General features: G+C 35.8%; 2 protein-coding genes across 2 annotated transcripts; one reads left to right on the top strand and one right to left on the bottom strand.

Annotated features, from left to right (window-relative positions):
- Positions 1-554: 554 nt before the first annotated feature.
- Positions 555-14722, bottom strand: ncapd3 (non-SMC condensin II complex, subunit D3). The gene is made up of 35 exons (XM_058792329.1): positions 14606-14722; positions 13993-14144; positions 13714-13876; positions 13412-13587; positions 13118-13285; positions 12700-12761; positions 12164-12251; positions 11954-12087; positions 11713-11785; positions 11003-11128; positions 10625-10877; positions 10462-10497; positions 10240-10359; positions 10075-10148; positions 9427-9561; positions 8779-8999; positions 8472-8663; positions 8164-8261; positions 7354-7463; positions 7157-7264; positions 6805-6916; positions 6452-6553; positions 6106-6344; positions 5928-6007; positions 5684-5821; positions 5415-5548; positions 4037-4233; positions 3850-3960; positions 2833-3009; positions 2598-2716; positions 2383-2450; positions 1809-1850; positions 1305-1367; positions 890-947; positions 555-756 (listed from the first exon to the last, which is right to left on the bottom strand). Exons 1-35 carry the CDS (start codon positions 14655-14657, stop codon positions 681-683), a joined length of 4257 nt encoding a protein of 1418 aa, XP_058648312.1. The 5' UTR covers positions 14658-14722; the 3' UTR covers positions 555-680.
- Positions 14723-14948: 226 nt separating this feature from the next.
- Positions 14949-20973, top strand: primpol (primase and polymerase (DNA-directed)). The gene is made up of 14 exons (XM_058778124.1): positions 14949-15086; positions 15407-15668; positions 15753-15847; positions 16031-16169; positions 16856-17003; positions 17114-17165; positions 17302-17456; positions 18321-18483; positions 18608-18702; positions 18869-18955; positions 19124-19232; positions 19326-19408; positions 19917-19963; positions 20071-20973. The coding sequence occupies exons 2-14, from the start codon at positions 15486-15488 to the stop codon at positions 20305-20307; spliced, it is 1593 nt and encodes a 530-aa protein (XP_058634107.1). The 5' UTR covers positions 14949-15086; positions 15407-15485; the 3' UTR covers positions 20308-20973.
- The last annotated feature ends 890 nt before the right edge of the window (positions 20974-21863 follow it).

Raw genomic sequence — 21863 nt, 5'->3', positions numbered from 1 at the left:
ATGTGGCACTGAGATGAATTGCAACCATTGTCACATTGAACTTGGTAAATAAAGGTGAGATGCTATTGAAATGCACAAGATGCTCTTTGGAATATTATCAAAGAATGCTTGATAAAAGCAAAAGGGAGAAAAAACAAAAACATTCTTACATTCATGTCATATTTTTACTTGGCTCAGCTGATTGATTTTTATCAATACTACAAGAGGTGATGTGTACAGTATATAAACATTAACATTTATTACTAAAGACACTTGCATAACATTTATTCTAAGAGAAAAATCTGTTTTTCTATACTTCCTTTGCAAGGACAACATATTTGTGTTGGTGTGTATGCGTGCGCACGTGCAGTTATCCATAAAGTGGCAAACTTTATGTTTTAGACACCATAAAGATAAACAAAACACTGTTGTGTGGCAATGCATTTTTTTTTTATGTAATGCAGCCATTCATTGTCAGCCTCACTTTCTCTACAGATATGAACCACAAGAAAGGTAGAATGTGGCTTTCAGACAACTACATTTCAATATAACACGGAAATCCACATGACGCAATCCAAAGTATCAAAAGATTTTAATAACATTGCTTTTAACAAATAAGACAAGATGAAAGTCATCTGTGAAATAACGAAGGCTTGAAGTGAAAGGTATAATTAACACTCAAAACATGCACACATAAACATTCAATAGAACCGTTTTTTAGTTCTCAGTTTTTGTAGAAGAGGAGATTCCACATTCCACTGCCTGGGCACCGGTTTCCTGTGGGGGGAAATAAAAATATAGTAATGTTAAGCAATAAACCTTAGATAGATATTTTGATTTAAGATATTTATGTTAAATTAAATGAAACACTGTAAATTCATCTTAACTCATCTGAAATGTATAAACTTACTGTTGTTCTGGTGACATGAGATGCAGAATACTCTCTTCTTCATCCACATCTTTGCTTCCTGCAACCAGATAGAAATTTGATTTAGTACTTTTGCAGTTTATGACACAAAATCATATACAGTATGTTTCAAAAAGTACTTTTAGGTTTCCAACATATAAAAAGGTTTACAATATAGAATGTCAAATTAGAAACGGCTATTACATTATTTTATTCTATTGACAAAAAAAAGAAAAAAAAAAAAGTGAAGGCTTTTGTAACCAAGTCAGCTGAATAGTATGGACCTGTCACTTTTTAAACTTTAGATGTGCAGGCTACATACTATGAACTATCAATAGACCTGGGTTATGGTGTCACAACTGAGATTTCTGACCCTAATCTAACAGATTACATGAGAAAGAAAATTTGAAAAACATACCTCTTCCAGATTCATTGCAGATGGCACTGACTTGCTCTCCAAATGTCACTTCATTGATGCTCGCTTTAAAGAATCAGAAAAGAGTTTATTTATACTGAATCCCTTTGCATTCTTCAAAGGAAAACAATATCTGGGGGTTCACTAGCTCATTTCAGCACAGGTACTTTTAAAATCTTTAAATTGACATACAATAGCATACACAATCATTTTTACTTCTAATGTAAAATTGGGGTGCCATATATCAAATCCATGCACACAATTCAACACAATGCTTTCTTTGCATTTAAAAACATGAGATGCAGGGCAGTGAGGGAAAAAACTTTTTGTAAAAGTTAAACTGTTTTTAACTTAAGCACCATGTTTTTAGATTGCGGTGTCATGCCTTAAGACACTGCCAAAAAAACGCAAATGTGACGGTCAAACAGGTCGGTTCAGCACATGTGATCAGCCCCTAAGAGTGGAACAACTGTAACTATGGGAGACATCCAAAAGAAAGAATCTTACCTTGTGGAGTACTGATGGCTCTCCCAACCTGTTTTCCTCGTCCTGTCAGTGGAGAGAGAGAGAGAGATATTGAGAGCACACACTTACAGTAAAAAATATTTTTAACTGATAATACAGATGTTCTTTATTAAAGTACACAAAAAGCAATGCATTTTGTTTTATTATTGCCAATGCTTTTTTTTTTTTTTGCACACAATGTTTAATTTTCCACCCATAACGGAAGCAAAATACACCCTTTGAATGGCCAAAGTTTGTAACCCTAATTGTAATTTTGATAATTTCTTAATAATTATGCAGCCCAAATATAAGGTGCCTTTTGTTTGAAGACCAGTTTGAATTTAAAGAGACATAGAATGTGAAATCTATCTATTTGTTTAATCTCAACTGGTCTTTATTTTCCTTAAAATGAGTCTTACATGAATATGGGAAACATATTATAGAAAATAAAAACCTAAAATTCATTTGAAGACGTGTAATTAATTAAAATCAGAAGTATGAAAAAAAATTGCATTAGAAATAAATTATATCTTTATTGTTCTGTTGTTGACAACAGAAAGGCTGATATTTGTTTTACCTGTTGAAAACACTGTAGGGGAAGAATGGGTCCTGACTGGAGTTACCATGCCAGCATAAGTGCGACGCCTGAAAGAAAGAATAACTGTAAATGCAAGATATCTGTTCATACAAATCATCTTTACAGATAATGTTTGCTGATGATACTATTATTATACTGATATTATACTGGCGATGTCCAATTATCTGTTGTACTGGGATGTGGCTCAGTTTTACCTGAGAGCAGATTTAGGGGTTTGTGCAGGACCTTTAGCAGCATGAGGATTTCGAGGGGTGGCAAAACCTGTCTGCCCCCCAACGTTTGCTGCCTGGGCAGGAGAAGCCACAGCATTACCCTAAAGAAAGAGCAAGAGAAGAAAAACGGGAAGGACACAAAAAACCAGCAGTAACACTTAATGGCTTTGTTGTCAAACTTCTACTACTTTCCGATGCAGATGTATGTTTGACTCACGTTTCGCCGGGGTGACAGTGTGAAGTTGGCCAGTTGGTTCTCCATCCGTTGTTGTTCTTCTTCTTCTTCTTGTTTTTCCTTTTCAAACTGCTTGAGGTTATACTCCACCTCTGCAGCCAACTGCTCATCAGCAGCAAACAGCTCCTTCACTTCTGAACGATAGTCCTGCATGGTCACCTGTAACACACACACAAAAGGCTCGGGTCAGAATAAATGTTTGTTTGGGGCAAAACATTTGTTTGGAATAAAGAAGTGTTTCAAACACACATGGTTAAACTACTACTATGTAATAAAGATGGGTAAGAATAACAGATTACTCATAAAAGGACAATGATCAATTTCCTCAGCTTCTCTTTTGTTTAGTTTTTTTATGTACGAGTAAATTATGGTCAGTGGTTAATATAATGACACTTTCTAATGGACACCTTTCAGACTGTGGTGACACATTTACACAGTTATTAAGATTATAAGTTTTTTTTTTGTCATGTAATGTACATTTGTAACACTATACTTTGTGTTATATTAGCATAGCATTAAATTAACTAGGCCTAGTTAACACTGCTGCTGAGGGAGTGACCGCAAATTTGAAATCAATCTCGACATTTTTTCCCCACTTTCACAAAGTCACAGAAATGCTAGCATGAGTTTTATTTCTTCTGCTTTTGGAGAAAATGGGACCATAAAAATTCTATTTCTTGTATTCTCCTGTTCACCACTAATAGGAGTTAACCAAATTACGCTGATTTCTGCTTTGTTTTTTACCATTTTGACTGAACAGCTCTACTGCATGCTTTTTGCAACTAATAAGAACCAAAGTCAGGGGTCCCGAGATAAGTTTTTAGAACATTTAACTAGACAGTTGTCAGCTCTTTAAAAAAATGACACTCATGGTGTGAGGTGGTGGAAGACATTTGTCTGTTGTGTATATGCATAGAGAAATAATTAAGAACTACATTTATATAAAGAAGTATGGAAAAAAGCACAACCCTTTTATCTAATCACATCTTTATGCATCACCTGTAGGTAGGCCATAAGGTGTTTCAGGACAGGTGAGTGTTGCTCCTCCAGCATGTTCTTTAGACTGATGATGATAGGAATAACATTCTCCACAAAGTTCCTCTTTTGGACCTGAACATAAAACAGATAGGAAGCTCAACAAAGATCAGCGAATAGTTTGTTGACCACCTTCAGAATGTTTCCTCACCTGTGAGACCAGCTTTTTCTGGGCCACCTGTAAGACAGCTTTAGCCATGGCCATCTCATCCTCCTGAGGTTCCTCTCCTGCTGCTGGGCTGCTCATGGATGTCAGTTTCATCTCTTTCAGTGACAGGATGTCAAATGTATCTGCAAGCAACTCTGACCCCTCAGAATCCAGAGGCAGCTCAGAGTCCACAAAACTGGCTGGAGAAGAGAAGAATCTGTAAGGATAACATCTACTGGTGCATCTCAATAAATTAGAATGTCGTGGAAAAGTTCATTTATTTCAGTAATTCAACTCAAATTGTGAAACTCGTGTATTAAATAAATTCAATGCACAGACTGAAGTAGTTTAAGTCTTTGGTTCTTTTAATTGTGATGATTTAGGCTCACATTTAACAAAAACCCACCAATTCACTATCTCAACAAATTAGAATACTTCATAAGACCAGAGGTGAGGCTGAGGTGGTATGGAAGCCCAGGTTTCTTTGACAGTGGCCTTAAGCTCATCTGTATTGTTCGGTCTGGTGTCTCTCATCTTCCTCTTGACAATACCCCATAGTTGTCTCTGCTTCAGAAGTGGTTTGGTAGCCCTTTTCCTGAAGACGTCTTAGCGTGGTGACTCTTGATGCACTGACTCCAGCTTCAGTCCACTCCTTGTGAAGCTCTCACAAGTGTTTGAATCAGCTTTGCTTGACTGTATTCTCAAGCTTGCGGTCATCCCTGTTGCTTGTGCACCTTTTCCTACCCAAATTCTTCCTTCCAGTCAACTTTGCATTTAATATGCTTTGATACAGCACTCTGTAATCAGCCACACCTTTCAGTAATGACCTTCTGTGACTTACCCTCTTCGTGGAGGGTGTCAATGTTCGTCTTCTTCCCATTATTGTGGTTTCAAAGAACAAGAGATACCCGGAATTTATACTGTAGGGATGGTCATTTATTCAAACTCAAATGTAAATATTCTAATATTTTGAGATACTGATTTTTGACTTTCATGAGCTGTAAGCTCTAATCATCAAAATTAAAACAACAAAAAAAAAAACTTTTGAAATGTTTTATTTTACATGTAATGAATCTAAAATATATGAAAGTTTCACTTTTTGAAATAAGTTACAAGAAAAAATTAACTTTTTCACGACATTCTAATTTATTGAGATGCACCTGTATGCATCCTCTTTCGGATGAATTCAGACTCAGAATTTGTTTCATCTTTGTTTTGCTCTTGGTGTAAAAAGACCATTTGTCTCAATTTTACATTTGATCATTCATTTGTTACATAATTTTCTAATTTGATGATTTGGACTTAATGAATATAAATTTACAATTATAAACCCTTGAAAGTGCTGGAAAAGTGCTTAAATTAAACCACACACAGCTCTTACCGAGGATGTCCTGGCAGATTTTGGTAGTGATATTGAATCGTTGTTCATCAGTAAAGTTTTTCAGTAGGAACCTGTAGATCCTGAAACGTTTGCCTTGATTCTGTTGTCCTTTCAGAGAAAACTTGCTTTTCTCACTGACAGAAAACATAAAAACACATTTTCACAAAGTAGTTTCTTCCCATAAATCGAAAGAAAATGAAACAGTATTTTTGTCAAACCACTGCAAAAGCCATATCCAGGTTTATATGATGAATCATTTTAGAATTTACCTCTCTGTTTGAGGGAATTTATTATATTTCTTGTGTTTTTCATAGGAGTTGAAGTGGAAAATGCATTCGATGAAATGCTGGGAAAACATGAGGGGACTCTTCTTAAGCAGGAGGTCAACCAGGCAGTACTCACAAAGACTAAATAATAACAACAACAAAAAAAATTAAAATCACATCAAAACATTAGATTAAATGGCAAAAGAAACTGCACCATGATAAGCTTTTCTTTTGTCACATTTCTTACTCTGCAATGGTAGGGTCTGGGTCCACAAGAGCAATAGCAAAGCGGAAAAACAGTGCACCTTTCCATTTCACATATTCTTCCTGTTAAAGAGTAAAACATCAAAATGCAGAACAAAACTGACAGCAAGATAAAAAATGATTCTCTGAAGGTTTGATTGCAGGTTTGCGTGTGTACCTACCTGCAATAAGTTAGTGAGCATAATGAGGGTCTGCTCTCGGACGATGGGGTCTTTGTCTCTCAGACAGGCTGAGATATTTGGGATATATCGGGTCACTGTGTTGGTGTAGCGCACGCAAAGATCGCACATCACCACCACCACGTTACTGCGAACGGCCAACTCTGTGCCCACTTCCAGCTCCCGCGCAAACACAGGCAGATACTTCAACATCAGTTCCTCGTGCTGCAAACACAGCTTACCTATGACAGACAGAGAACAAGACCAAACTCAAAACAGATGTCGTCACATTCTGCCTGCTGGGTTTTGTGTGTCTGCAGTAAACAATTAGTTTGTAAATGTTTCAGACCTAATGTGATAACAGCATGCGCTCGCACCACTGTTGGCATGGAATTGGGTTTGAACTGAGACAGAGGCTGACTAGCAGGCAACCCATCTCCTTCAGCAGGAACTGGAAGAAAATAGAATAAAAAAAAAAAATACATGCAGTTCAGATGGTTTTGCAACATTTCTCCAAGACCCTAATACTGACATCAGGTGTAAATAGCTTGAAACCGCATCTTAATCTGGGCAGATAACTACAACAGTTTTCTGAGAAGCTCTTGGTTGTCTTTTTCGGCTTAATACTGACACATGCACATGATAAGAAACCTGGGATAGATGCACATCCATACCAAACAAAAAAACGTGGCATGGACAAACCTGGCTGCTGCTCTGAGGGAGTTAGAACAGACTGAACCAGAAGGAAAATTCTCTTTCCCACTTTAGAAGGGCAATGGAGAGAAGCAGCACCAAGTGTATAAAGATGTTTCACCTGAGAAATAGACGATGGATTGAAAAAAGGGAACAAAACATTGCCGTTTAAACATACAAAATGTAAATTAAAAACATCCTTCACAACCTGTTTAATAGTTAGAGTCAGAGAGGGTGTAAAATAGTCATGTAAAACTAAATTATACTTGTTTTCGTTGCAAAAACTTTAATAATGTTATAACTAGGCCTTAAAAAAAAAAAAAGATGGATTTGCCCCCTTTAATGAAAGTTTGATCTATACCAGCAGGTCTTCATTGATGTTTTCAGCTCCCTTCTCTTGTAGAATGACCCCAGACAGATAACTCTCACACACAGAGACCAGCTCTCCACAGAAACGATCCAGGAACTTCTAAAACACACACACACACACACGCAAAATGTATCAGAGTATAAATGACACTTTGTAGTAAAACCTTATTGACAATGGTATAATCTTACCAGTGTGTCCTGAGTGTTGTCTGATCTTGTAAATCTGACCAGAGTATCCACACAGGAGCTGATCACCTCTAAAGGCAGGCTGAAAGTCTTCAACCAGCTCATCAGATCATCTACACAGGTAAAATATGCACATTTGTAATGTACTTGAATTAAATTACCATTACTAACAAAGTTGTATGTATTGTGAACGGGATAGAACTGAATTACCCATCTTTACTCAAAGTTTCAGGTCAGTAAGATTTTTTTTTTTTTTTTTTAAATAAATGAATTTTAATCATTAAGGACACATTAACAACAATAAAAAGATTTATATTTCATTTTGATAATTAAAAGAAATGTTTCATTAGCACCAAATCAGTATATTAGAATGATTGCTGAAGGATCATGTGACACTGAAGAGTAGAGAAAAGGCTGCTGAAAATTCAGCTTTGCAGTCACAGGAATAAATTACATTTTTAAATATATTAACAGAGAAGGACTTCAAAAAAAAAAAAAAAAAAAATTCTCACCAACCCCATAATAGTGTGCATCATCAACCTGAAGTCAAATGGCACAATAGTGTTTCTCAGTTCATCTGAACTTGTGGTTCAGTGAGTAAGACCAATAACTTTTGAGTCCAAGACACATTCATTTTAAAAAGAACTTCCTCACAAGACCAACTTGTTTGCTCCTTAAAGATGTAATAAATTACAGCCACCTCACTATTAATTATGATGAAATCAATGGGAACTATTTTTAATTATAATAACAAATAATACTCTTCTGATGCATTTGCGATCATATTCTGAAGTCCTGACACACCACACTTACCTACTATTCTGGTTTTGGTGTCATCATTGAGATTTGAGGCAGTGTCACCCAGAACGCTCAAGATATGACAGGTCATTGTAACTGAAACAACTGGTGACCTATTAATAAAAATTTTTAAAACACACACACACACACACACACACAAAATAAAAAAAAATTAAAATCAGGAAACAAATAAATTATTCAGTTCAAATCTAAATTATTACATTATTACATATTCTACGAACTTTTTCCTTTATACATTTACTATGAGGTTCAAAAAAAAAAAAAAAAAAATTCCCATCACTTCCTTAGCTCTGTTCTCTGACCTGATAATATTCTCCCAGGTATCCAGTATGGTGCCATAGTTCAGTTTAGGAGAGCAACTGGCAATTTTAGCTAACAGCAGCCAGGCAGCAGCAGCCCTCTCTCCCTCGGTATGAGACAGCAAACCATTCACAAAGGCAGGAGTGAACTTCTGCTGCGGAGCCCACACACTGAAAGCCTTGCTGAAATACCGGCTACAGAAGAGAAAGATGTGGAGGATGACAGAATTAAAACGATGAAAGAAAAGAAAGAAACGGGAAACATGTCACACCCCACTAGTCACAGATGGTTAGGACATGTGTTACTGACCTGAGGTCTTGACACTTTTCACACATCAGTGCCAGTAATTCCCAGGCCAGCTTCTGAGATGTGTCGCTATCCCGATATTTGCCTTGACTCTTAATGTGAGCAATGATGACATGGTCCAGACACTCAAGAGCTTTCTCTTGCACAGAGCTCTCAGAATCCATGACAGCCGGTAACACTCCTCTCAGCCAGGCCTCCTGCACTTCTCTATTCTCAGGCAGAGCCTAGAAACATAATCATTGAAAGGAAGAAGTTTACAAGATGCTGGAGACACACTAACCCAGCGTGGTAGTATGAAATCTGCAACCCCCTTATAGCAACCGTCCAGTGGACAGATAAAAAAAAAATGTATACAGTATTTTTTTTTTTTTTGTAAAATAGTGCAGTTAGGAGTAAACAAATATGATTAATACCTTATTTGTGAAAAAAAGTGACCATACTGTCTGACTTAAATTGTTCATGAGAAAAACAGGACAAATTCCAAGTCTTTAAAAAAAAAAAAACTAGTTAGAATTCAAACCTGGTTTTTTGCTGGTAACCATTACAATGCTGAGGCACAGGTAAAAGTTTGACTGTTTTGACTAGCTAATTATAATATTATTGGTCTTAACAGATGGACATAGTATTGTGAGGTTGGGAGGAGGTGCTCACAGCGAGGAGATCCATAAGGCACTGCATGGCTTTTTTCTTCACTGAGACAGCAGGATCCCTGCAGCGATCTGACAGAATACTCAGATTCTCCGCACTGCATGAGATCACCCCATGCTTCAGCAGACTCATGACGGTCTACACAAACACATGAAAGACACACAATCAGGTATAGCTGCTTTCTTTATACTATTTTGACAATGAAAATCATGGTTTTGTTGAAAAAGATGGAAAAATAATGGAAAAGATTTTGCAGTCTATCCCAAAAATGGATTAAAAACAACTTTTGAATGTGCATGGCTACAGCAGTGCAACTTTCTCAAAAGGGTCTTATCTTATAGTACAAATCATGTAACAACTAAAGTACAGCATATAAACTAAAACACTACCAATGAACACAGACAATAAAAAAAAACCTCCAAATGAACTAGTTGACCATGCAATAAGTTGAATGTTGGACTGTTGGAAAACTTATCAGCCATCGAGATCTAACCCTACTGTGAGCTACACCAATATTCAAAGGTCAAAAGGTCACAAACATTTATTAAAAAAAATAAAACTTTACAAAGACGTTTGGTGGAAGAAGCTTTGACTTGAATATTAAACGTTTATAAGAAAAACATGAAATGAAGTGTAGAATGTATATCATACCTCCAGTGCACTTTTTCTAGCATTGGTTTTTGGATCACTGACATGTTTTTTAAACAGAGTCATAGCTTCCTCATCTAAAAGTAAATAAAGAAACATTAATAAAGAAAAAGTCAGTCATGCAAAATTTTAAACTTAAATGACAAGGCCTATATGAGGAGAACTTACTCTGTAAGGAAGTATTCATGACGCTCCTGTGGGTCGTGGTAATGCTCTTGTGTTTTGTAAGCTCAATGGTTCTGAAGGTCAGAGCAGTTTTCTGAACAGTCTCTCTTCTTTTTAGAGTTTCTGAACAAAAAAAACAACAAACAAAAAACTCAAATTGAACCATCACCGTCTATAAAAACGCCTTGCGCTAATTTTATTTTAAATACCGGAATATGATCTTACGCTCAGAGCGACCTGACTCCAGCATAGTCTGAGCACCTGATGAGAAAAGAATTAACTTTAGTATTCAAACATATTGCTTGTTACAACTAAATAATAAAACTCACTCATATACAAACATTTTACACAGAGCTGTACAGTTACAGTACTGTAGTAATATACATACTGTTGGAAAAGAGCTCATGAACACATTTTGTAGCATTCTGGGAACCAAGCTCCAGACACTGTGCCAGGCAGTGCAATGCGTGACCTCTGACTGTTGGGGAAACATCATTACGATGATTGTAGATGATGTTGTGCACCAGAAACCTGTGAGGCAGGAACACAGCCAGCTCAGGGTCCACTGTATCGTCCACATCCCTCTCACTCTGCTCAAGCAGGACCATGGCAACATCAAGCGCAAACATTCTGAATGCCACCTGAACAAAGGTTTTCATTGGTATTCATCAGGAACAGACAAGAGCATTGACAAATATCAACTAATTTGTGAACATGGTAAGTTGTGCTTAAATTAAAATTCAATAAATTGAGTCACACAGTATACCTTGTTGTTTCGGGAGTAGCTATAGAGCCACTTAACAATGGCTGCAAAGTCCTGACACGGCATCTTAGCCATCAGTTTCCCAACAGCCTGTGCTCCACTGGCTCGATATTCAGACTTCTCCACCATCTGAAACAGACACACACACACACACACACACACACACAAACAAAGAGTGACCTTTTCGGATCTTTTAAGCTTAAGTTACCTGGACTTTTAATGGAGGGACAGAAACCTCTCAGGTTTCATTAAAAATCCTAGTGAAGATTAACAGAAGTCTTATGGGTTTAGAATGACATGAAGGTGAGTAAATGACGGAAATATCCCAAAAGATTTGTTGTTGTTCCAAATTTGGATGCTGTTTTTTCCTGTAAAACTCAAACACAGAATCATATAGAATAATAGAATGCAATCATGTTTGGTCTCAAGATATTTGATTTGAGAGCTGCATATTGATTTGCATGAATGATTTAATAGTGAATAATTACATAAATCTCTGTCTGTCGTTTTAAAAAACATGGAAAATAGCACACAGTTATATAAACTACTTTTATATAAACAGCTGTGGTTACATAAAATGGCATATGTATGTAGATTCTTCAAAAATGTCCATGTTCCATGAAAAGAATAACAACATACAGGTTTGGAATGACATGACAGATAAGTGAAATAACTGAAATGAAGTTCTTTTTTAAAAAAAAAAAAATATATACCTGATGGCAGATGTGTTGCACAAGGATCTGTAAAAGCGGCAATGTGGCCTCCCTCTGCTTGTCAACAATATGACTAGAACACAGGACACACATAATTCAGATATAAACAACTCACAGAATAAATGCTGAACACAAAGCATGGGACAAAAAAGGTTTAGAAATTGCATGTAATTTTAAAAACAAAAACATAAATATTCCTACTTGAATTATTACTGGAAGAATGGAATAAGCAGTCACTAACCTAATGAAACGTATGGCCTGGTCTCTGGCACCACAAACAGTCTGAGATGGAGCAAGGAGACATGGTTTGGACCTCTCTTGTGTTTTCATCATTAGAATAACATAGAGTAGTTTGCGGAACACTCGGCGACGGCACTGTAAAATACAACACCCATAAAGATCAAGCAATGTAATGTAACTCAAGCAACTAAAACGGAGCAACTCTACCCACCTCATCTGCTTCACCATGAATGGCTGAGCAAAGTAGCCCCAGTCCATGGTAGGACAGCTCAGGCAGACTTTGTAATTGGTCGACACTCCTTGAAAACACACAAAAATCATTTGTGTGAAAGACTCTTAACAAATGCATTAGAGTTGTTAACTAAAACTAAAATAGTTTGATCTAAAAGAATAGTTTAGAATAGCTTATTATAAAATAGTTTAAGATGAATATAAATATTGGATGAAAAAAAATTAAACTTGAAAAATAAATGCAAATTAGATATATTGCCTTGGCAACAAACTGAAATAATATAAGTTTAAGTTGAAATGCTAAAATTGAAAAAAAACTAAAACTGAAATAAAAACAAATTAAAGCTAAATATCTATATATTTTTTTAAATGATATAACCACATAAAATTACTAAAACAAAAATTTAAATATAAAAATAAAAGCCAATTCAAAATATTAATAAATAATATCTAAATAATACTAAAAGTATTGCTGAAATGCATTTCCTCATCTTTCTCATTTTCTTTTGCATTTACCTTTCTTGAGAGAATGACATATCTCCAACGACTGGCTCAAATTTGGTAAGTTCAGTGAAAAGCTGAAAGTAAATAAAAAAATAATATAAAAATCTCAGCATTCTGTAAATATAATTATAAAAATACTATTTTTTTTTTTAACGTTTCAAAGGTTATTATCAATGTGTGAAAATGTTCAACCATATTCAGATCTATACAAAAACATTGCTTTATATGCTATGTGAGAACTGATTATCTAACGACCCACTAGTCCCAAGAATGCAAAGAGGGTCAAATTGGCATTTTAAATAAAAAAAAAATGAACAGCTGTATCTAAAACTACTTTTAAGATTTACACAAATCCCCAACACAATCACAAGTAGCACACAAGAAGTGCTGAGTGAGGAACTTATTGATCATTCAGTCATCATTGACTGACCTGAACACAGCTGTCAGCACTCTGAGGTTTGTCTCGAAGAGAAAATCTCTCAAGCAGTCTCAGAAGTGTGCGAACCAGCAACACAATACCCTCTCTTAGTTTCAGCAAATCCTGTGCAGAAAAGTACACCGCCTCTTCTTCGTCATCTTCATCATCATCAATCTCCATCTGTTGGGAAACAAAACACCAAAATACATGACACCACTGTCACACTGACAGAGTATGAAAAAAAGCTTTTAAAGATGCTAAGTGTAAATGTCCCATATACAAACAAACAAAATCTCAATTCTATACCTCTTCAGACACTTTCTTTGGGGGTTTGGATCGCTTTCCAGTTTTGGTATCACCTTGAGAGCTTTTCAAAGAATCTTTCTTGCGTTTTTTGCCAGAGTCTTGAGGCCAGCATTTCAGGGGCATGTTCAGACAGGTATCAAAAAGAATCTGATGGTACACTTTATTCGCAACACTCCCTTAAAGATGGACAAAAAGAAAAACATCAAATAAACTTGTGAGGGCCTAACAACCTGAATCAGTGTCATGCCATGCATTAGGAAGGAATTCAGCACTGCAACCAGATGCAAGGGATGGAAACTGACCAGGTATTTTTAGCAGCAACAAGTATAAAGAGGCTGCCTGTAGACCACACAGTCTCTGTTCAAGACTGGGACTTTTGGTTTTAGCACTAAGGATGAAGTAGGAAAGGACAGCCACCAAAGTTTTTGCAGAGACTCCATTCTCACCAAACACCACCCAGACACTCTGCAGGAAAAAAATACATCATAAGCAAGTTACATTTACACTGCCCACATCGCAAACAGATGTACTATTTTGTGGCATGAAGCACAAAGAAATCACAGCATCATCACATGTTATACCTGTGTATTGTCATCAGCCTCATTGGAGAAGGGCAAAAGTTGCATGTAAATTGTTTTGAAAACATCAGGGTCTTCCTTTATCTCCTCCTCAATAACAGAATCGAGAGGGTCTGTGTGGGTGAACTCGAAATCCCACACTGCATCCACCCAGGCTGAAACATGTCAACAAGTCAACAATATATGTACACTCTCGTTAATAATGCCCCAAAATGCTGCAGGCTGCTCATTAATTTGACACAGACTGTGATTATACGATATATATATATATATAGTACCATCACGGTGACTATATCACTAACGTTATATAGTCATTGACTATGTAATGTTAGTGATATAATCACCGTGATGGTGTTCAATCTACACTATGAAACACTATGACAGTTTGAACGAATAGTTAACGTTTCTCTGCTATGGTAAAACAAAAAAGTTTTGCGTTAAAATCTCACATAATAATCCATAAACCGAAACCAAAACAATCCCCCGAAATGACAGCGTCAGTTTCAACTCAACATATTTCGAGGTTTACTACAACAACACCCACAGTGGATCTCAAAAGTCATTTAGCCATTGTTTCTAGGACATGCTCGTGACAAAAATGAAACCATAATGTTACCTGTAGACACACTGTTTAATTTTAATAACTGCAGCGTACGTATCAACTCCATACTTCATTCAAAATAACGCGCCAACAGCCGCTGTACTGGGGGACCGCAATCCCGGCATGCTTGGCGACATAACGCAGGGGAGCTCATGAATATTAATTAGGTAAATACTGTTTTTCCGTTTTTATTAACTTTCTGTAATAACAGTACATTAACTTGCATAAACAGTATGAACCTACGAAAATATAATATGAAAACAATTAGAAAAAAGACAAAAATAACGTCTAAAACGACGAGGGTGGGTGTGAACTTATTAATATTCATGACTCAAAGCAGTTCCGTTTCGCGCGCGGTAAATCCAGCGCATGCGCAAAGCTTCATTTCTATGACGCGCAGTTACGCGCGTTCTTCAAAACAGCGGATAGAGGAAACGCTTCAGACTGTAAATGTACAAAAACAAATTAATAAAGGACTACACAAGGAAGAATACAAGTAAGCGACCAAACTAGGTGTAGCATTCATTATTTAAATGTACTCTTTGTACAGGGGCTGAATATATAAATATCATAGAATAACGTTGTATATGTTATAACCCGCTGTATAGCCTATGTTTTATATCTAACTAACGTTACTGTGTGTCATCCGAAACCAGTCAAATTAAATTTCTCTCTCTCTGTCTGTCTCCAAATTGATTGATAGTTAGTATGCACACCATTCATTACAGCCTGATGATATCCCTGTATTAGAGAAATCTGTTATCTTATGATCAGCTTTCACTGTGTATGTGCTGATGGACTTTTATCTGTGTCCAGGTGCTCTTAACTGTCTTCTGCTGATCACATCACAGAGCATGAGTGTGATTTAATCATACTTAAGTGTTTTGAGGCCAGGATGACAAGAGAAAAATGGCAGGACAGGCTGAAGTCTGTGGAGCAGAGAGCCTCATCTTTTCAGTCTTCTCCTCTGAGCTGTCCATACAAGCCCCGTCTGTCCCAGCCGTGGCAGCCCTCCTCTGTCTGGAGACTCTTCCCACGGCAGAACACAGCCATCGCCTTCACTCAGCACATTAAACAGGTCTAGACAGAAGCTGTTGGATAGCTGTTTAATGCGGTATAACTTCGCCATTTTTAAAGTGTTTGGCTCTTATGTCTTTGTCAGGACGTGCATTTATTTTCAATGGAGAAGGAAGGCAATGATGCTGGACAGAGGATTTTCCTAGTGACCAGCTACAGTGAACTTTGGCATTATTACAGGTACCTGCGACACATAACGATATGTATAAATCAGTTTTAGGAAAGTTACTTAAAGAAAGTAATTGCTACAGATGGGGAATTTTATACTACTGTAATCAGTAGTAGTCAGTAGTAATTTATTTTACTTCACTTTTAATACAGTGTGCATTGCTGTAGGTGAATGAGAGATCTTTGTCTCCTCAGCACTCACAGACAGTCTCTGATGTACTGCTATGAGGTTATTCTGGAAGGGGCCGTCTGCAAACTTTACTTTGACTTAGAGTTCGACAAAGCCTCCAACACACACCTGGATGGAAAGATGATGGTGTCAAAACTAATCCAGGTAAGTATACACTACTCTTCAAATGTTTGGGGTCAGTACGATTTTTTTAAAGAAATTATATTTTTATTTGGCAAGGACATATTGAAGTGAACAAATATTACAGTAAAGACATTTATAATGTTACAAAAGATTTGGTTTCAGATTATTGCAAATAAATGCATTTTCATTCAAGATTTTCTGCTAAATATCAAGTTCAAAACATATCTTTTTAAGAATGTATAATTGTTTCTACAAAAATATTAAGCGGCACAAGTGCTTTCAACATTCATAATAATAAGACATTTTTCTTGAGCACCAAATCAGCATATTAGGATGATTTCTCAAGAAATCACGTGACACTGAAGATTGGAATAATGGCTGCTGAAAATTAAGCTTTGCCACTGCATGAATAAATTATATTTATTTTAAATTATATTAAGTTTTTACTTTAAATTATAATAATAATTCACAATATTACTGTTTTCAGTGTATTTTTAACCAAATAATTGCAGCCTTGGTGAGCTCAAAAGACCTTTTTTAAAAAAAAAAAAAAAAAAAAAAAAAAAATTCTTACTGACCCCAAACTTTTGAATGGTGTGTTATACTAAAAAAAAAAAATAGCTGATTTTCAGGAATAAAAAAATGTTCGTAGTAAGTGGACATCAAAAACTATGGTTTTCAAAACTTTCCTCCATATACAATAACAGTATGTGTGTGAGAAGCTAGAGGAGGTGTATGGTCTACGCTGCTCTGCAAAAGATGTCCTTAATCTAGACTCCAGCACTTCTGAGAAGTTTAGTCGCCATCTTATCTTCATGCTTCCCAGTGCTGCATTCAAAGACAACTCTCATGTAGGTGAGTCATTGTCATATCATCAACATGTACTAAGAGGGATTACATGGTGGTTGATCCATATATATTTGTTGCATGCAGTCTGTGATAGTGATGTGTGTGCATGTTTGCAGGGCGATTTATTCATGATATCCTGCACCCTGCTCTAAAAAGCCTTCAAAAAAGGTGAGATGAAAAACATTGGAAGCTGTAACCAAACTCTGTTTCTCACAGACTCATATTTTACATTTTTGCGGTGTTCTACGTTCATACATCCTTCTGTTTCTGATATAATATCATATTGGTTTGATTTGGTTTAAAGCAAACCAGAGGCACCTACAACAGAAGTTTGTCCAAGAGAGAACAGAGTTGATGTGGATGGTCCTCAGGCCAAGAGAAGAAAGCATGAAGAGAAGGATCTTTACTTTCTTATAGTGAAGGGCAAAAATGGACAAGAACAACTTTTTGTTGACCTTGGTAAGAATTAATAGGTTGTTCTTTAGTCTACAAAGTCTTGAAAAATGTATTGTTTCAATGACACAATTGACTTTAAAGGACTACTGTTCACTGCAACTTCTTTGCTGTTGATTAAATGAATAAGAGTACTTATTACACAAGTAATATATTTTAAAAGTAAAGGTTGAACAGAATGTAATGTTTTCTGACACGTAATTGCATGTTATTTACAATTAAATGAAAATGCTTTTAAAATTTAAATTGCTTTTATAAATGCTTTTTAAATTTAAATTTATATAAAATGCAATTAATTACTTCAATTATCTTTGAAATATGGTTAAAGTAAAGTACACTTAATTTATGGTAATTCGCACTGCAGTATACTTATATATATATATATATATATATATATATATATATATATATATATATATATATATATATAATTTTATGTTGTGTATTTAAATATATTTGTAATTTTATTTACATTTGTAATGATGAACTTGCAGTTTAGTACATTTAAAATACTTAAAATGTAATTCTGAATAACACAACAGTTAAAATTATAATCAAGTACTTTATGTGTGCTTTATTATATTAATCAACACATCAATGTCAGTGTACTTCTTTAAATCAAGACAAAAATCATGTTTTTATTAAGACATTATTTAAAATAAAACATTGAATTTGACATTATTATACGGTGTACTTGACTGTGTTTAAAAAATGTAACCATGAAAGTTTACTCTCTTTAATTACACTTAATGACACTTCATTAAAATTATATTATCAGAATGTAGTTTTTTTAAATATATTTTTATGATTTAAAGTGCTCTGCAAGTAAGGGACAAGAAATTTATAATAACATTCTCTCCTCTTTTGAAGGTGTCTACACCAAGAACAGAAACTTCCGTCTTTACAAGTCCTCCAAACTGGGAAAGAATGCAGCCTTTCGTGTGGCGGAAGACAACACGTTTGTCCCAAAGCCCTCCAAGCACACCACAAAAGAAGAATGCATATTTTTAGCTTCCTTAATCACCAATATCAGGTTATTTGTATGCATGTTTACATCATGTTGTCCACACTATGGTGGGGCCAGCTATTTTGTGATTGTATCTTTGTTGTAGAATATTGAATTTTACACACACTAACACATATCTCTTTTGCATTAGTTTCACAGGACAGAGGATTTTGACTTATGATATGCCACAGAAGAGTACAGCTGGATCTCAGTGTTCGACACTTCAGAGAGAGTCACGCAGCTCTGGTAATGAGAAATACAAATTAACATCCCCAAGTGCTATCAGTGGTTTCTAAGAACAGGGTTTGTGAGCAAATTAACTCAGAATTAACCATCTCAAGTCAGTGCTGCAGTATGGTTCACTTAAAATGTGCATTTACACTTCTCACTCTGTCTTCTCCATATACTGTAGATCTTTTGGGTGAACAGAAGCCGTCTCCTTTTAAAGAGGTGGATGAATTTGTGCTGACGCTTGTGTGCAAGGATGGCATTCAAGGAAGTAAGGGACAGTAATAAAAAGAGATGGTGCAATGCTTTCTTTGTACCTCAGTTTCTTTCAAATGATTGAAACTTGTTTGTCCCTCATGTAACTCAAAGCAATTTTTCACAAAAGGAATCGTTTTAGCTGAAAGCTTTGTTAGCTGAATGTCACATTTAACCCAAACAGGCATTCGGCGATGGAACTACTTTGCATCTGAACAGCTGTTGGTTTATGATATTGAGAAATTCCGCTGGTGCCACAACGTGGAGCGCTTTCACAAGAGCAATAACATCATGTGAGTCTGTATTGCTGTGATTTGCATTACTTTACATTGTCTGTTTGATGGTCTGTAACAATTATGGATGCTCTTTATTCTTCTTTTTGACAGAATTGTGGTGGATCTCAAAGAAGAAGTGTGGTATCAGAGATGTCATGACCCTGAGTGCAGGAGACAGAACTACAGATCCTCAAGTACGCTCCACAGAAGAATAAATAACACTATATCTAGATACTATAGCTTCTAGCTTTATAGCTTTACTACTGTAGCTTGTACTGCCAGTAGAGGTGACAGTTTGTTTGCTATAGATGATATTGCTTCTAGATAAGAGTCTGTTAAGATGCAGTGTTGTTATTGTTAACAAAAAATATTATCATCGTTTTCTGTTAAGTGGAAATAAAATATGAAAATTTAATGTTGCCTTAGCAACTAACTCATACCTTCAAGTTGTAGTAAAATGACTAAAACAGATATAAAAATAATTTAAAAAAAGACAGATATAAAAAAAAAAAACTAATAAAAATTACAAAAGAAAATCTAAAACATAAAAGTTAATTCAAAATAATAATAATTGCTATTACAGTATATAAATAATGCTAAAATAACACTTAAGATGTGGCTAGATATGGAACATTTGTGGGGAATGATATAACATTTAAGTAGGTTCGATTGTAATATTATGGCATTTCTATGGTTTTACAGGCTTCCCACTGCCTCAAGAGGTCTGCATGAGTCACCTTCTGATGGAGGTCAGTCAAGATTCAATTCATCTGGAGAAGCACCTGTAATTTACATAACCAAATATTAGTTTGAATGTATGTTTGTGTGCTGACTTGTACACCTTTCTTTACATAAGGATGAAGAGGATCAGGCATATTTAACGGATGAACTGGGGAACATTGAGCTTGCCCAGAGCTCTGTACCCAAGACTGATTCAACAGAGTCCTCCTCGGCTCCTCAGGCTGAGAAGGCTGAGGATTGGGGAGAGTGGCCTGATGACCCTGCTTACCTGGAAGCTCTGCAGGAAGTAGAAAGGGCCACCGAAGAGGTACCTGATGAGCTTCTGCTCCAGGCAGTGACTGAGTGTGAATGATGGCCTTGAAACCTAAAAGTTTCTGGATGGAGGATGTCATCTGGATGTCATTATTAACAAATGGGTGAAATATCCGAAGTTCTTTCTTTCTTTCTTTCGTTCTTTCTTTCTGTGTGTACATTAAACTGTAAAATATGGTCTTAAATTCTGTTTTTTGTAAATGTTCAAAGATGATTTATTTCCATAAATTATTTTAGATTATATGACTTGGGATATTGCAAGTGTGTAAAATGTATTAGATTTTATATACATAGATGGATTAATTTAGAAGCACAATACTTGTTAGCCTGGGTAAATAAAAATTTGAAATAATACAAAATAATCTGTGCACAGGAATTTGTGTGTGTATGTATGTATATTATATTATATTATTATATACATATTGTATTAAACATCTAATACATTATAAATCATCCTGTATACATTTAATGCAGAAGAAATTTTGCTTATGTTAAAGTACATTACAATAAACCTTATAAATTATACAACAGTCAAATAGGTCTGATTGTGGACACCTTTGACCCCTTTCAAGATCCTCATATGGATTTGATGTCATTTGATGCAAAATGACAAATTATTGTGACAAGTTAGATAGATGGAAAACTGATTTCGTTACTTTTCTGGTTCATAGTATCACAGTAAAACAATAAAAAAATGTATTATCAAATGAAGCACAACAAACACGATTTAAAGTGTCCTGTTTCCTCCACTAGAGAGCAGCAGTGGTCTATTCCTGAGCAGAGATACAGCACAGGGCAGGATATATTGTGTGTTGCTGTATAAATGTAAATCTGAAAAAAAAACTGAGGAGGTGGGTTTCCCCAGCTGAATCTTGCTTCTTCCCAAGAAAGCATAGTTTTTCATTTCTCTGCAAAGCTGCTTTGGAACAATGTGTATCATGAAAGGCCAAACATGCTTTTTATTTGTGAAATGCTTCTGTGTGACTATCTATCTATCTATCTATCCATGTACAGGTGCTGGTCATATAATTAGAATATCATCAAAAAGTTGATTTATTTCACCAATTCCATTCAAAAAGTGAAACTTGTATATTATACTCATTCATTACACACAGACTGATATATTTCAAATGTTTATTTCTTTTAATTTTGATGATTATAACTGACAACTAAGGAAAATCCCAAATTCAGTATCTCAGAAAATTAGAATATTGTGAAAAGGTTCAATATTGAAGACACCTGGTGCCACACTCTAATCAGCTAATTAACTCAAAACACCTGCAAAGGCCTTTAAATGGTCTCTCGGTCTAGTTTTGTAGGCTACACAATCATGGGGAAGACTGCTGACTTGACAGTTGTCCAAAAGACGACCATTGACACGTTGCACAAGGAGGGCAAGACACAAAAGGTAATTGCAAAAGAGGCTGGCTGTTCACAGAGCTCTGTGTCCAAGCACATTAATAGAGAGGCGAAGGGAAGGAAAGGATGTGGTAGAAAAAAGTGCACAAGCAATAGGGATAACCGCACCCTGGAGAGGATTGTGAAACAAAACCCATTCAAAAATGTGGGGGAGATTCACAAAGAGTGGACTGCAGC

Source organism: Onychostoma macrolepis, chromosome 01 (genome assembly GCF_012432095.1).
Source record: "Onychostoma macrolepis isolate SWU-2019 chromosome 01, ASM1243209v1, whole genome shotgun sequence".
NCBI classification, from domain to species: domain Eukaryota; kingdom Metazoa; phylum Chordata; class Actinopteri; order Cypriniformes; family Cyprinidae; genus Onychostoma; species Onychostoma macrolepis.
This window is presented reverse-complemented; position numbering and strand designations above follow the sequence as displayed.

Excerpts from the sequence above, each read along its gene's own strand:
- primpol (XM_058778124.1), top strand. The coding sequence starts at position 15,486 with ATGACAAGAGAAAAATGGCAGGACAGGCTGAAGTCTGTGGAGCAGAGA. Across the intron at positions 18,703-18,868 it reads GAGAGAGTCACGCAGCTCTG|ATCTTTTGGGTGAACAGAAG; the intron begins GTAATGAGAAAT and ends CATATACTGTAG. Across the intron at positions 18,956-19,123 it reads CAAGGATGGCATTCAAGGAA|GCATTCGGCGATGGAACTAC; the intron begins GTAAGGGACAGT and ends TAACCCAAACAG.
- ncapd3 (XM_058792329.1), bottom strand. The coding sequence starts at position 14,657 with ATGGAGTTGATACGTACGCTGCAGTTATTAAAATTAAACAGTGTGTCT. Across the intron at positions 13,877-13,992 it reads AGGCTGATGACAATACACAG|AGTGTCTGGGTGGTGTTTGG; the intron begins GTATAACATGTG and ends TTTTTCCTGCAG. Across the intron at positions 5,822-5,927 it reads CCAGACCCTACCATTGCAGA|TCTTTGTGAGTACTGCCTGG; the intron begins GTAAGAAATGTG and ends GTTATTATTTAG.